This window comes from Pituophis catenifer, unplaced genomic scaffold (genome assembly GCF_029215685.1).
Source record: "Pituophis catenifer annectens isolate HBS135680 unplaced genomic scaffold, rPitCat1.0.hap2 SCAF_10, whole genome shotgun sequence".
Lineage (NCBI taxonomy): Eukaryota > Metazoa > Chordata > Lepidosauria > Squamata > Colubridae > Pituophis > Pituophis catenifer.
This window is the reverse complement of record NW_027256890.1, coordinates 21,355,561-21,369,393: the sequence shown is the minus strand read 5'-3', so window position 1 is coordinate 21,369,393 and position 13,833 is coordinate 21,355,561. Positions and strand designations below refer to the sequence as shown.

General features: G+C 44.0%; 1 protein-coding gene across 1 annotated transcript in view; it reads right to left on the bottom strand.

Moving 5' to 3' along the window:
- The window catches only part of IGSF9 (immunoglobulin superfamily member 9), a 32,714-nt gene extending 22,163 nt beyond the window's left edge, over positions 1-10,551 (bottom strand). The window contains exons 1-2 of the mRNA XM_070950669.1: positions 10,415-10,551; positions 8,950-9,144 (exon numbers count right to left, since the gene is read on the bottom strand). Coding sequence (XP_070806770.1) covers positions 8,950-9,144; positions 10,415-10,472 — 253 coding nt within the window. The 5' untranslated portion in view covers positions 10,473-10,551. The remainder of the gene's footprint in view (positions 1-8,949; positions 9,145-10,414) is intronic.
- Between the last annotated feature and the right edge of the window lie 3,282 nt (positions 10,552-13,833).

Sequence of the window (13,833 nt, the reverse complement as noted above, 5' to 3'; positions counted from 1 at the left end):
TCTCATCGTGCCCAAGAGAGAGAAATATCCACCTATACTTAGGATCGAACTCACAGCCTCCCGATTGTGAGGGGAGAATTCCATCTCTAGGCTATGCACCACTCATCATCATCTTTTAATGACCCCATAATCCCTCGTGGGGTGGAGTCTGGGCAACTGAACGAAGCTGAGTGTTTTACTGGCCAGATGCCCTTCCTGTTGCCGATGCGGAGTTTTGTTCGGCAGATATATTCTCATCGTGCCCAAGAGACAGAAATATCCGCCTCTACCTAGCACTGAACTCACAGCCTCCTGATTGTGAGGCGAGAGCTCCACCTCCAGGCCACCTGCACCACGAAATGAGGAAACCGAATGATTTCGTTAATCAAAAGCTCCCGTTGCCTCTCAGTCTCCAAGCAGTGTTAGCCCTTGACTTACAACTAAAAGTTTAGCAACCGTTTACAGTTACGACCGACTCCCTCCAAGAGCGACCAATGACCTGATTTTGAAGGTATGGTGGCTAAACCTTTCCTGTAGTTACAAGATGGCCGCCCAGAATCGTTGAGATGGGCCGCATCATAAATAAAATAAAATTTCAAAGGGCATGACTGCAGACCCCCTCTGCAGCTAAAGCAATCTGTTAGTAAAGCTTACCCCATAATTCAATGCCCCCCACCCCACCCCACCCCACCCACATTCCCCCCGCTTTTGGCACGGTGAGCCCGGTAGGCCTGTTTTTTGCCCTCCCCAGGCTCCAGAGGCATTCTAGGAGCCTGGGGAGGGCAAAAACAGCCTTCCTCAACCCCCTGGAGGCCGGAAACAGCCCATTTCCCAACTTCTGGTGGGCCCGGAAGGCCTGAAAATCAGATGGCCGGCGCGCGCATGCTTGCTGGAGCTGAACTAGGGCAATACTCGCGTGCCCAGATATGGCTCCGCGGGCCACCTGTTCGCCATCACGGGCCTAATGGGTGCAGCTATGACCAAGTGGTCCTCCATTCGAATCCTCAGTCCCGTTGCCAGGAAAGCTTTGCGCTACGGAGCCTACAGATTTTCCCTTGCCCCCGAACGTAAACCATGAGGTGGGGGGAAACAGTGGTTTTTGCAAGGCAGAATATGTGGAATATGTTTCTTTTTTTTAAAACAGTGTTTTTTTCACTGTTTTTTCACGTGCGGGCTTTAAAATGCGTGGACTTCAACTCCCAGAATTCTTCAACTCTGGGGAATTCTGGGAGTTGAAGTCCACTCGTCTTCAAGCGCTCCAGGTTTCAAGAAACGCGGCTTTAAAAGAATTCAAAACCAAGGAAGCCAATTTGGAGGCCAGGCGAGGGAGCAAGTTCTGTAAACTGCAGCTATCCCGATGAATTATGACCTGATTTTGAGGGTGTGTAGCCACTTGTGTGTATACAGGCAACGGAGAACAAACAAAAAGAGGCCAATGAGTTTTTAATTTTATCCTATCTGCTTGCTGCCAGCCAGCTTATCAAACCCAACACCTCTTGTTTATACAGTAGCCTGAATTGCAAGCCAAGATTTAATATTCTCGTATCTTTGCATGCCGATTCCTAGGAAACAGACAGTTGGACAAATAAAAGTGGATTATTTCCAGCTATTCAGGGCTCTACAGCCCTGACAATATTACCAACATGTGAGCAGATCAGTTGTTTATATTACTTATTACTTATTGGCATGTTGTTATTGATTGGTAATTATGTGTTGTATTTGTTTCTAATTATATGGTGGGTTTTTTTCCCTCTCCTTTTTTGTTTCCTTACATTGTATTTAGTTTCTTGTTAGGTGGCAAGTTTGTTCCTTTTTTAAATTTATTTTTCTTATGTTGTATTGGTTTCTTGTTATGTAGCAATTGTGTTACTTTTTTAATTGGATTTTTATACTATATTTGTTTCTTGTTATATGGTGGGTTCCCCCCCCCTTATTTTGAATCCAGATCAAGAATCACATGGTTTGAGTGGGAGAAATAAATAAAGAGAGAGAGAGAGAGAGAGAGAGAGAGAGAGAGAGAGAGAGAGAGAAAGAAAAAAAAAGAAGGAAAAGGGAAGAAGAAAGAGAAAGAAAGAAAGAAAGAAAGAAAGAAAGAAAGAAAGAAAGAGAAAGGAAGGAATTGAGGGAAAGAATGAATGGAAGAAGGAAGGAAGGAAAATGGAGAAGGAGGAAGGAAGGAATGGATGAGAAAAGGAAGGAAGGGGAGGGAGAAGGAAGGAAGCAAACAAGAAAGAAAGGGAGGGGAAGGAAGTTTGCATAGGAAGGAAGAAAAGAAGGAAGGAAGATGGGAGGGAGGAAGGAAGGAAGATAGGAGGGAGGAATGGAAGGGAAGGAAGATGATAGGGAGGAAGGAAGATGGGAGGGAGGGAGGGAGGAAGGAAAGAAGGAAGGAAGATGGGAGGGAGGGAAGAAGGAAGATAGGAGGGAGGAATGGAAGGGAAGGAAGATGGGAGGGAGGAAGGAAGATGGGAGGGAGGGAGGGAGGAAGGAAAGAAGGAAGGAAGATGGGAGGGAGGGAAGAAGGAAGATAGGAGGGAGGAATGGAAGGGAAGGAAGATGGGAGGGAGGGAGGAAGGAAGGGAGGGAGGGGGAATGGAGGGGAAGGAAGACAGGAGGGAGGGAGGAAGGAAAGAAAGAAGGAAGATGGGAGGGAGGGAGGAATGGAAGGAAGATGGAAGGGAGGGAGGAAGGAAGGGAGGGAGGAATGGAGGGGAAGGAAGACAGGAGGGAGGGAGGAAGGAAAGAAGGAAGGAAGATGGGAGGGTGGAAGGAAGGAAGATAGGAGGGAGGGAGGAATGGAAGGGAAGGAAGATGGAAGGGAGGGAGGAAGGAAGGGAGGAAGGGAGAGAAAGAAGACAAACAGACAGACAGGAAAAAAAAATCACTAAAGACTGAATCTCCAACTAACTTAGTTTAGGATTTTCAAGGGACCCCTGACAAATCTCTCTGAAGAGAAGCCAGCTCTAAGCTATAATCTGAATTTTCCAGATTCCCCGCCTGCCTGCTTCCTTCCCTTGCAAACCATGAGCTCGTGTCTGGCTTCATAAACCCCCTGTTTAAGCCTTAGATTTCGGGGTTGGCCAAACCAAATTGTCAGGTATTTGAGAATGCGAAGGGAAAAAAAAAAAAAGCAGGCAGCAATTAAAGGAAGACAATTTCCAGATATTCATAGGCAACCGGTCTGAGCAAGTCCGCAGGAGCTCACAATCCTGAGAAGGATTCCCACCCTCGGTTGTTTAAGAGAAGAAAAAAGTTCAAAAGGTTGGCCAGACAATTGGGCAGAGACTGCCTCTTAAAAATCCCTGACCCGGAAAAAAGGAAGCCAAGAAAAGAACACAAGAGGGGATAAAGAAGGAGGGGAGGGGAAAAAAGAGGGGGGAAAAAAAGACCAAACGGCATCTTTGGGGCCATCGTCACCACCCAAGAGGTTTTCTGAAGCAAATTTTGTGTCACATTGGTCCATCACCACTACACAACGCCCAAGAAGCTTTCCCAAAAAATGACACAAAATTCTAGGACCTGAAAAAAAAGAACGTTCTATCTGTTGGAAATGTAAGAAATCTCAAGGAACATATTATCAGCTATGGTGGAAGTGTCCGGCAGCAAAAAAATTTTGGTCAAATATTAAGAAATGGATAGAACAAATAACAGAATGACAAATAGAAAAGAAGCCAGAAACATTCTTGTTAGGAATTTTTACAAAACCATATTCCAAAGAAATAAAATATTTGATGCTACACATCTTAACAGCAGCACGAATAACGTATGCAAAAAACTGGAAACAGGAAAGAACCCCAACGGAGGAAGAACTAATAGATAAGATCTTAGAATGCGCTGAGATGGACAGATTAACAAAAGAAATTAAGGAAAAAGAAGAGACAGATTATTATAGAATGTGGAATAAATGGTATAACTGGTTTAAGACTAACAATAAAGAACAATAACTATCAGAAGAGAAAAATAGAAGTACAAAATAGAGATGTATCAAATGTGTGGAGTGGAATAAAAATGTATATAATATGAAGGTAGAAATGTATAATAGTAAAGAGATAGATAAAATGTATAGTTCTCTATAGGGGAAAAAGAGAAAAAAAGAGGGGGGGAAAGGAAAAGGAGGGGAAGAAGATGGAGTAAAAGATTAAGATAAAGGGGAAGAAGAATAAAGTAATAACTGGAAGACCACTATGAAACAATGCTTAAATATAAGTTATTTATATGTTGTATGTTATGTAAATGTCTAATATGTATTCTAATAAAATTACAAATTTTTATAAAAAAAACAAAAGAAAAAAGAACGTTCTGGAGAATGCCGGAATGTTCCGGAGAATGCTGGAAAAATCCTTTTTTTCCCCTTCTTCTTCTTTTCCTTGTAGAACCTATGAAATTTCCCAACTCATTTGAGAATCAACTTTGGGGCTTTCTCAAAAAAGTTTATTTCCCGAACAGGAAAGGGTTTAATTTCTGAAAAACAACCAACGATGGTTATAAATCGATATAATTGAAGGGGAAAAAAAAAAGAAGAAGAAGATGGAACATTCACGGAAAACTCTGGAACATTCTGCTGGGATTTCCCACAAGCCCACTACCACCCTTTTTTTTCACCGGAGGGTGAAAAAAAAGAAAGATGCAAGAACTTGTTCTGAGTCTCCATCACAATCAAATTCAACAACTTTTAAGTTCCGTGGACTTCAACTCCCAGGATTCATGCTGGCTGGGGAATTCTGGGAAGCGACGTCCACCCATCTCAAAAGTTGCAAAGCAAGCATTGCTAGATGGGGAATCCTGGGAGTTGAAGTCCACCCATCTTAAAAGATGCGAAAGTGCAGAAACTTTGTGCCAGGTTTCGATGCGATCTCAAAATAAATGAATTTCCAGACTGCCGATCTTTAAGGAAATTTTCTCTTTATTTGAGCACAGCGATCTGATCCTGGCTCTTTCACGGTCAGTACTGACCTTTGCCGTCCAATCCCTCCCTTTCCGATCCCCAATTCTCTGCTTCTCATTGGCTATCTTCCAAGTCACTTTCCTGATCTCTTCTTCGTCAGATCACAGGAATGTCTCCCCCCCCTCCCATCTCCGAGGAGACAGAATCTTCAAAGGGATTTAGTAGGCAAAAGTTCAAGCTTCTCCCCTCTTTATATATGTCAGTGCTGGGACGCTGACACTTTGGTTTGTAGTTTCAACAGCTGAATGTTGTACATTTGTCCAGTTTTTTTGCATCGCCGCACAGAAACCTTCCCCATCGGATTCTTGTCTTCCAAACTTGAAGCCGATTCTTCTACCCAGATACCAACTTCGGCATTATCTTACTGTTCAGATCAGCCTCCAAGGAGGTGCATTAACAAGAAAAAACAAGAGTTGGATGGGACCTTGGAGGTCTTCTAGTCCAACCCCCTGCTCAGGCAGGAAACCCTATGCCATTTCAGACAGGTGGCTATCCATTCTCTTCTTAAAAGCCTCCAGTGATGGAGCATCCACGACTTCTGGTGGCAAGTTGTTCCACTGATTAATTGTTCTAATTGTCCTGAAATTTCTCCTTAGTTCCAGGTTGCTTCTCTCCTTGGTTAGTTTCCATCCGTTGCTTCTTGTCCTGCCTTCGGGTGCTTTGGAGAATAGCTTGACTCCCTCTTCTTTATGGCAGCCCCTCAAATATTCCAAGACTGTTATCAGGTCCCCCCCCCCCCCCATTCCTAATTAGCACCCAAGGATGCATGCAATCTCTCATTTGCTCTTGAGGTATAGTTGACTGCCTAGTCCAGAAGTCAGCAACCTGCTGCTCTGGAGCCGCATGTGGCTCTTTCATCCCTCTGCTGCGGCTCCCTGTCCCTGGTCGGCACCACAATTTTGAGAGGAGCTTCCGGTTGTGGGGCGGAGAAGCATGGCGTGCCAGGAGGAGACTCTATGGCAAGGAGCGGACTTTCCAGTCGGCTCCACAATGGATAGGGCTTTTTGTTAGGACAGGTAGAGGGAAAAGGACATTAGGAGGAGACTCTATGGTGGGGGAACCAGACTTCCGGTCAGCTCCAGAATCGAACAGGGGACTTCCGTTTAGGACCTTTGTGGCTCTTTGAGGGTTTAAGGTTGCCGACCCCTGGCCTGGTCTCTTCTTAAAAACTTCCAGTGTTGGAACATACACACAACTTCTAGTGGCAAGTCGTTCCACTGACTAATTGTTCTCAGTGTCAGGAAATTTCTCCTTCGTTCTAGGTTGCTTCTCTCCTTGATGAGTTTCCATCCGTTGCTTCTTATCCTGCCTTCGGGTGCTTTGGAAAAGTGGTTGAGCCCCTCTCTTCTTTGTGGCAGCCCCCCCCCCCCAAATATTATAAGACTGCTATCACGTCACCCCTAGTCTTTTCATTATATTACACAATTCCTGTAAGAAACAGGAAAAGGGGAGCAAACCGGCAGCTGCAGACCTGACTTTAAAGACTATTTTATACTTCTTCGCTTGGGTTTCTCTACTTCTCAAAACAAACACGCCCTGCAGCTCCATCGCCCTTAAATCAATCTTGCCATCGCTATAGATAAATAAGGACCAAACTGCCAACACCTGTCTGCAAACACAAACACACCTTCCTGGGCGAGCCCAGTCCAATGTCTATATATTAAACATCCTTTTCCCTTTTGCAAGATTCTCAAACGTCAGGGTTACCGCAGCCCTTAAAAAAAAAGAGAGAGATCAATCGAAATTGCAATCCGATCGAATTAAAAACGTGTGATATTTTTTTTTATCCGTCCGTAAGGCACCGTTTGAATAATTTTAATGGTGCTATCGGAGGGTTTCTGAAATTTGCAATTGGAAACAAAGAGGCGTAGCCTGCCTGAACTTTAGCTTCTCGCTCTCCGAACACGAACCCGACTAAATTGCTTTATTATGGCTAAATAAGTTTACGATGGGAGTTTCAGAAGGAAGCCAGAAAGAATGTTCTTTTGTTTCTAAAATCAAAAAAAAGGGAAGCTAGGATCGTCTGTAACCATTTGATCAGAATTAAAAGAACATTATTGAACATAGAATACGGATTAATTCTTGATTTACCAACAGTTCATCAAGTGATTTGTTTTGGAGATGAAAAGAAACGGTGGAATTAAATGCTTTTTCTCCTGGACACAATGATGGTTCCAATATATATATATATATATATATATATAAAAATTTAAATTTATATACCACCCTACTCCCGAAGGACTCAGGGCGGTGAACAGCCATAAATAAAATTAAATATAATATAAAATTTAAAAACAAGTTAAAAGACATATTAAATAGATTTGGCCCACTAATTAAAACACCCCTATCTTAACCAGTTTAGTTCCAAACTTGTGGTGGCATTTCCACAAGGTGTCAAAGTTTAGATACAAATAGTCCTCGACTTGCAACCATTCATTGAGTGACCATTCAAAGTTGCAACGGCACTGAAAAAAGTGACTTAGAACAGTTACAACATTTGCAGTCTCCCCGTGATCTAAAGTTCAGATGCTTGGCAACTGACTCACATTTATGACTGTTGCGGTGTCCTGGTGTGTCACGTCATCTCCTTTTGCGACCTTCGGACAAGCAAAGTCAACAGGGAAGCCAGATTCCCCTAACAACCGTGTGACTGACTTAATAAGAGCCGTCATTCGCTTAACAACTGTGGCAAGGAAGGTCGTTAAAACGGGGCAAAACTCACTTAACCATGGTCTTGCTCAGCAACATAAATTTTGGTCGGGGGGCTACCGGTTTAACAGGATTCGGAAGGCACCTTGGAGGTCTTCTAGATAGACCAGGGGGTCTCCAACCTTGGCAACTTTAAGACTTGTGGACTTCAACTCCCAGAATTCCTGTCAGTCAGTCATGCAGGGTAACTTTCTTAATAGATGGTGGGTATGCAGTTAAGCATAATATATCTTGACTTCAGCAAAGTGGGGGAAAAAAAACAACCTGGCTGGGGAATTCTGGGAGTTGAAGTCCACAAGTCTTAAAAGTTGCCAAGGTTAGAGACCCCTGGTCTAGACCGGGCATCAGCAATCTGCGGCTCCGGAGCCACATGTGGCTCTTTGGGCCCTCTGCTGTGGCTCCCTGTTGGGTGATCCCATCACTGGCTGGCCCTGCCCCTCGCCCTCCCCTCCCAGTCACTCCTTGCCTGGCCTGAGAAGGTAAGGGGACAGCGGGGGATGGAGAAGCCAGGGCAGAGACAGAGAAATACGGGGGGGGGGGAGGGGGGGGAGAGAGAGAGAGAGAGGGGAGGGAGGGACAGAGAGATGTCAAAAGGGTTTTGTGGTTAATGGTGTTTTTTAACAACCGGTTCTCCACCCTAACGACTAGCTGGGCAGGTGTGGCTAGGGGGAGGTCATGTGACTGGTGGGAGTGAGTGATGTCAATTTGGCCACGCCCACCCAGGTTTTGTGGCTCCCGATGTTTTCTTTTCTGTGGGAAATGGGTCCAAATGGCTCTTTTGAGTGTTTAGACTACGGGTCTTCAACCTTAAACACTCAAAGAGCCATTTGGACCCGTTTCCCACAGAAAAGAAAACACCGGGAGCCACAAAACCCTTCCCGTGCCTGACTTATTTCTTGAGCGGCCACAAAACTAGCACATGTAGTCGAATTAAACATTCTGTTTTCTTCTGAAACTTTCCTTTTCTTGGATTTATCCACGGTTGGCCTACCGGGGGTTGAAAAGCTCAATAAATCGTGTGCCGGCGGGTGTTGCACATTTTGAGTGACAGGGAGCCGCAGCAGAGGAGGAAAAGAGCCACATGCGGCTCCAGAGCCACAGGTTGCTGACCCCTCTAGACCAACCCCCTGTTCAAGCAAGAGATCCTATAAAATTCCAGACAAGTGTCTGTCCCCTCTAAAACAGATATTATTAAAATAATATTAAAACTAAACTGATGATTCAGGACAAAGATTCAGGTGTCGTCCCAGGCTGTGCCACCCATCCCAAACCAGGGGAAAGCTTTCCCCGTTGAACGTCCGCCACAACTCACTCACCAACGTAGTCCGGATCCACCCGCGGGGAATACAGCCCGAATTTGATGAAGATAGGAAGCAAGAAACCGAATCGCACCCACTCAATGACGTAGAGTGGGGGGCTGGTCTCGTCCGGCTTCAGCAGGTTGCAGCGCAGGAGGGCGCTCTCTCCTTTGCGGCCGACCACTGTGCGAGGTTCTGCTTTGCTGTTACCTGCTGGGAATAAAATTGAGAGGAAGGACGATTAGCCCGTCTGAAGCCCAGCCTTTTTGAGGCGTCCGTTTTTCTGCCTCGTTTTTGGAGGCTGCCCTGAGCTTGCTGTTCTGACCTAGGCTTCCCATGAAGCAGATTCCTTGTCCCGATAAAAAAAACACAATTTTTATTAAGTTACGGTGAATTCTTCTCATTCACACCCAGCAAAGTCTTTCAAGGGAGAATTTACAGTCACAGACCTTATCTGGTTTGGAGAGCTGCCAGGTCGATATCTTCAAAACTTAGCAAGGCGTCTCGGAGAACCAATTAAGTGAACGAATTGTCTCCTGCAAACTCCCCTTCCCCTTTCGCTCCGCTTTTATTCCCTCTGGGATGGGCCATTCATCGTCCACCTGTGGCTTTACTCCTGAGTCGACCCTTGTTCTTTAGCTTTTCCCTTCGTCTGGCAGCTCTGCCCATGGGCACACTGGGAACAGGCTCCAGCTGTTCCTCTGTCTCACTGATGTCCGACTCCGAAGGCAGCTGATAACTGTCAGACGGCCCTGACCCCCTCTCTGCCTCCGACACAGAGCCCTCGTCAGAGCCTTCCCCAGACTCCAGGATTGGCCCATGTTCCTCCCCAACCTCCTCACTATCTGAATCTGCTTTCTGAATCAAATTATTGTCAAAATTCCTTCGAGGGGAAAAGGGAGCTTCTGTTTTTCTACCTCACTTTTGGAGGCCTCCCTGAGCTTGCTTTTGGACCAAAATAGTGTCCCAATTCCTCTCTAAGGGGCTTCTGTTTTAAGAATTACCCGCATGTTACTGGCAAAGCACAGAGCTGAGAGGTTACAAGGGGACTTTGCGTTGACCCTGTCGAAGCGTGAATCAGCTTCGTTGCCCCCCTGGGGAAACTGTAATTAATTAGAGGTGACTGGATCTTGTCTTCCATGGTGTATACTCTCAAATGTGGTGTGGCAAGCATAAATGCCTCTTCTTCGGTTAAAATTCTGCATACATGATCCACTGTGCGTTGAGGAGTGGGCACTTGATTAATCTTTGTAATGGCATCTTTCCATTCATTCCAGTTAATAATAATGCTGATCCTTTGACAATTATCAATATTATAGCCTCTTTCGCCCAATTCCTTTCTCATTCCTTTCATTTTAGTTAAATGTTCTCCAATATATTCACCAGGTTTCAATCTCGAACCATGGAACTTTTATTCTCCGTTTCAACGGGGGTCCCCGGGCGAATCCCCAGCCCCCCTTTCCCGTCTAGGAAACCAGCTTACCTTCAGCAAGGCTGCTGCAGACCAGGGTAACGCAGGCAAGTCTCAGCAACCAATTCATAGCACAGCTACCCAGGCCCAACGTTGAGTAGGACGACCGCTCTACGGAGACCCCCCAGCACGGGATATTTGGGGAGCGACCTCTAAGGGAAAGGGAAGGAGGATGCCAGCCCGCAAATCACACCGTCCTTGTGCGCCAAGCCCACACTGGATTTTCAACGCAGCCTTGCGGAGACGCCTGCAACGTGGGGTGGTCTCGCCCCCGAACCCCGCTTTTCATCGCCTTCCGCAGATCGGCCCGTGGAAATCCTGCAGCATTTTTCGGTGGGAAATTTCTCCTTCAGCATTGACCTGAATGGGTGGAGCGAAGTTTGCAAAAGGAAAGAAAAGAGGAATAAATGGAGAATCTTCTTACAAAGATTTGTGGAGGCGGACTCTCCCTTTTTTAAAACTTTCGTAAACTTATTGTCGTTCCGAAGAAAACCCAGTATGGACGGGTGAACTAAAATAGCTATTTCTCCCTTGTTTTGGAAAGACACTTTAAAATTTAAACAATGGCTTTTAATCCAAGGATGTCCAACTTTGGCAACTTTTAAGACCTGTGGACTTCAACTCCCAAATTCCCCACGAGTTTAGAACTAACCTGGTTAACGGGACCATCATCCTGCGCTTGAATATAATAAGCAGGGATTTAATTCCCCCCCACTCCCCATTTCATCTCCTTTCATTCCTCTGATTTTTACCAATTGTTTTTCCCCTGTCTTTCTCCCCTTAGGAACCTTTTTTTTTTTTTTTTGTCTTGGGTGTAGGCCTGTTTGAATTAAATTTTACTTCAAGCTCCATTTCTGTTTTTTTTTTTTTTTTAAACCACGTGAATTTCCTTTTCTTTCTGCAAAATTGGTCCAGCCTCCATCCCTGGCTGCATTAAACTTTAGAAAAACAAGCCAATCACAGGGTAATTTTCCATTCAGCTCCATTAAAAAGAAGTGGATAATTTCCACTTCTTTGACCTCTGCACACACAACACATAATCAAAGCCTCTGGCCCACTCTGTAGCGTTTTGCACTAGGAAAAACTACAAAACTTTTAGGACCAGCTGGGAAAAATTATTTAAAAAAAAATATTCCTTTAAGGGAGAAGGCAGGGAAATTCAGATTAAACCGCAGAGCTGAGAGCATCCAATAATAGGCTTGCTCCCAGCTTGAAAATTAGCGCAAATAAATCCTTCTGTTAAACTGGACAGGCCTCTTGTAAGCAGCTTAACCTGGGAAACGGTCCTCGCCCTCTATATTTTATCCTCACAAGAACCCTGCAAGGTAGGGTAGGCCGAGCCACGAGTGATCAACTTTGGGGTCAATGGCAAATTTAGCAGGTAAATGCAAATACATTTGCAAATTTTGCCAACATTTTCTCGCACAGTTTTTTAAAAAAATTATTCTCAAAGACCATCTTCCCAGCAGCCTTTTACAACTAGAAAGAGCAAGAATTTCAACTTGTAATGTGCTAATTTCACAAGAAAGAAGTGGAATTACCAAATTAAGAATGACCGAAGCAGGTGCCTTTCGGCTGGCTATTTTGTGTATTAAATTTGCATTATTTGCTGCTGAAGATAAAATATCCTGTGTAAATTTTCTAGCAGTTAAAGCGAATTCCACTTTGGAAGATTCACCTGAATTTTAAGTTATTCCATTGCAGGCTTTCAAAGGAACAGATACGGGCATTTTTCAAAAGGAAAAAAAAAGACTTTTTTTCCTGAAAAAAAATGAATTTACTCCAGCAGCCACACCACACTGGCTGTGAAATAAACCCCCCAACGTTCATTAAATCCAACTTGATTTAGTAAAAAACTTAGTATCCCAATTAAAAAAACTCGATTTGGTAATTTTATCCTTTTTCATTTTTTTTTTTTAAAACCACTTTGGATGAATGAAAAGGAAAGAAAATGAGACATATATGTTTTAGATGCAAAAAAAGAGACCAGAGGGGTCTTTTTAAAAACACTTATTTTATTTCTCCAATTTCTATAGCTGCCCAAACTCAAGGAAGTGATACAACAAAGTGATTTCATCCCTTACAGCATTCACCCCACTTTTAAGGGGGAACCCTAGCAGGCACCTACTACCTATAAGGGAAGATCTCGCCCCCTTCCTCCTGGGCCCCTCGCTAAGCCATCCTTTTCTGGCTGTTGCCAACGGGAGGTGTAAAATTTCATGTTTCTGTTCAAATTTCAAGGAACAAAAAGGTGTGCCAATTTCCGCTTCCTTGGGTCAATTTCCAAATGCAAATAATAGGATGTCAGCTGTTCCGAGTAAGGTGGTTTTTTGTAGAGTCAAAATGTTCAAGTTGGGTAAATTTAGAATTTCTAAATAGCGGGGTAGCCCTTTGGGTATTGCTCCAAGGGCTCCAATGACAATCGGGACAACACACGATTTCTTTTTCCACAGTCACTCGACTTCAATTTGCAAGTCCCGGTTAACAGTTCCTAGGTCCTTGGTTAGGACTCGAGCTGCTGAGCTATTAACCAGCCTCAAAGGCTGTGAATCTCACTAAAGATTAAATAATAATAATAATAATAATAATAATAATAATAATAATAATAAGTTTTTGACTTACTTGGAACAGCTTACATCCTCCGATGATACCTTAACAGTTCCTAGGTCCTTAGTTAGGACTCGAGCTGCTGAGCTATTAACCAGCCTCAAAGGCTGTGAATCTCACTAAAGATTAAATAATAATAATAATAATAATAATAATAATAATAATAATAATAATAATAATAATAATAATTTTTGTTTTGCAAAACAATGGTCCTGAAAAATCAGGATTTTTTTTTTCTTCTTCTTCTTCTCTCCATCCTCTCTTAGTCCCTTTTCCTGGGAGTTTTTTTAAACCTAGGAGGACGCAAGTCAGACTGGGGGCTGGAAGGAGCAATGGGAATTGTAGTCCAGGGTTTCTGGAGGAGGAGGAGGAGGAAAATATGGGAATTCTAGCAGGGGCCCAATAAATTCACCCAACCTCTTTAGATAAGCGAAGGTGGGTTCATTCTTTGGTACAAGGAGATCCAGTGCCACGTTGGGCATAACGTTAAATAAATAAATCTGATCTATTTGGCAGGACTTCTATAAAGGCAATGCATAAATAAATAAAATACAATAAATATAAATAAATAAATAAAAGGGCAGCCTCTTGACGGCTAAAATGCTTTTTAATGCTTTTTTTTATCTTTATGATTTGACCCCGACTAAGCAGCTTCCAAGTCGAGATGGGGAGGGCGGATACATTTCATAATAAACAAAGTTTCAACCACAAGCAAACAAAACGGGCTGCGGGGATGCAGGGAAGCGGAGAAAGCAGGTGCGAATGCGTTCGTGTGAACGGAGTTACGTCGGATACAATTCCCACCCACCCCGATGTCTCTCGTG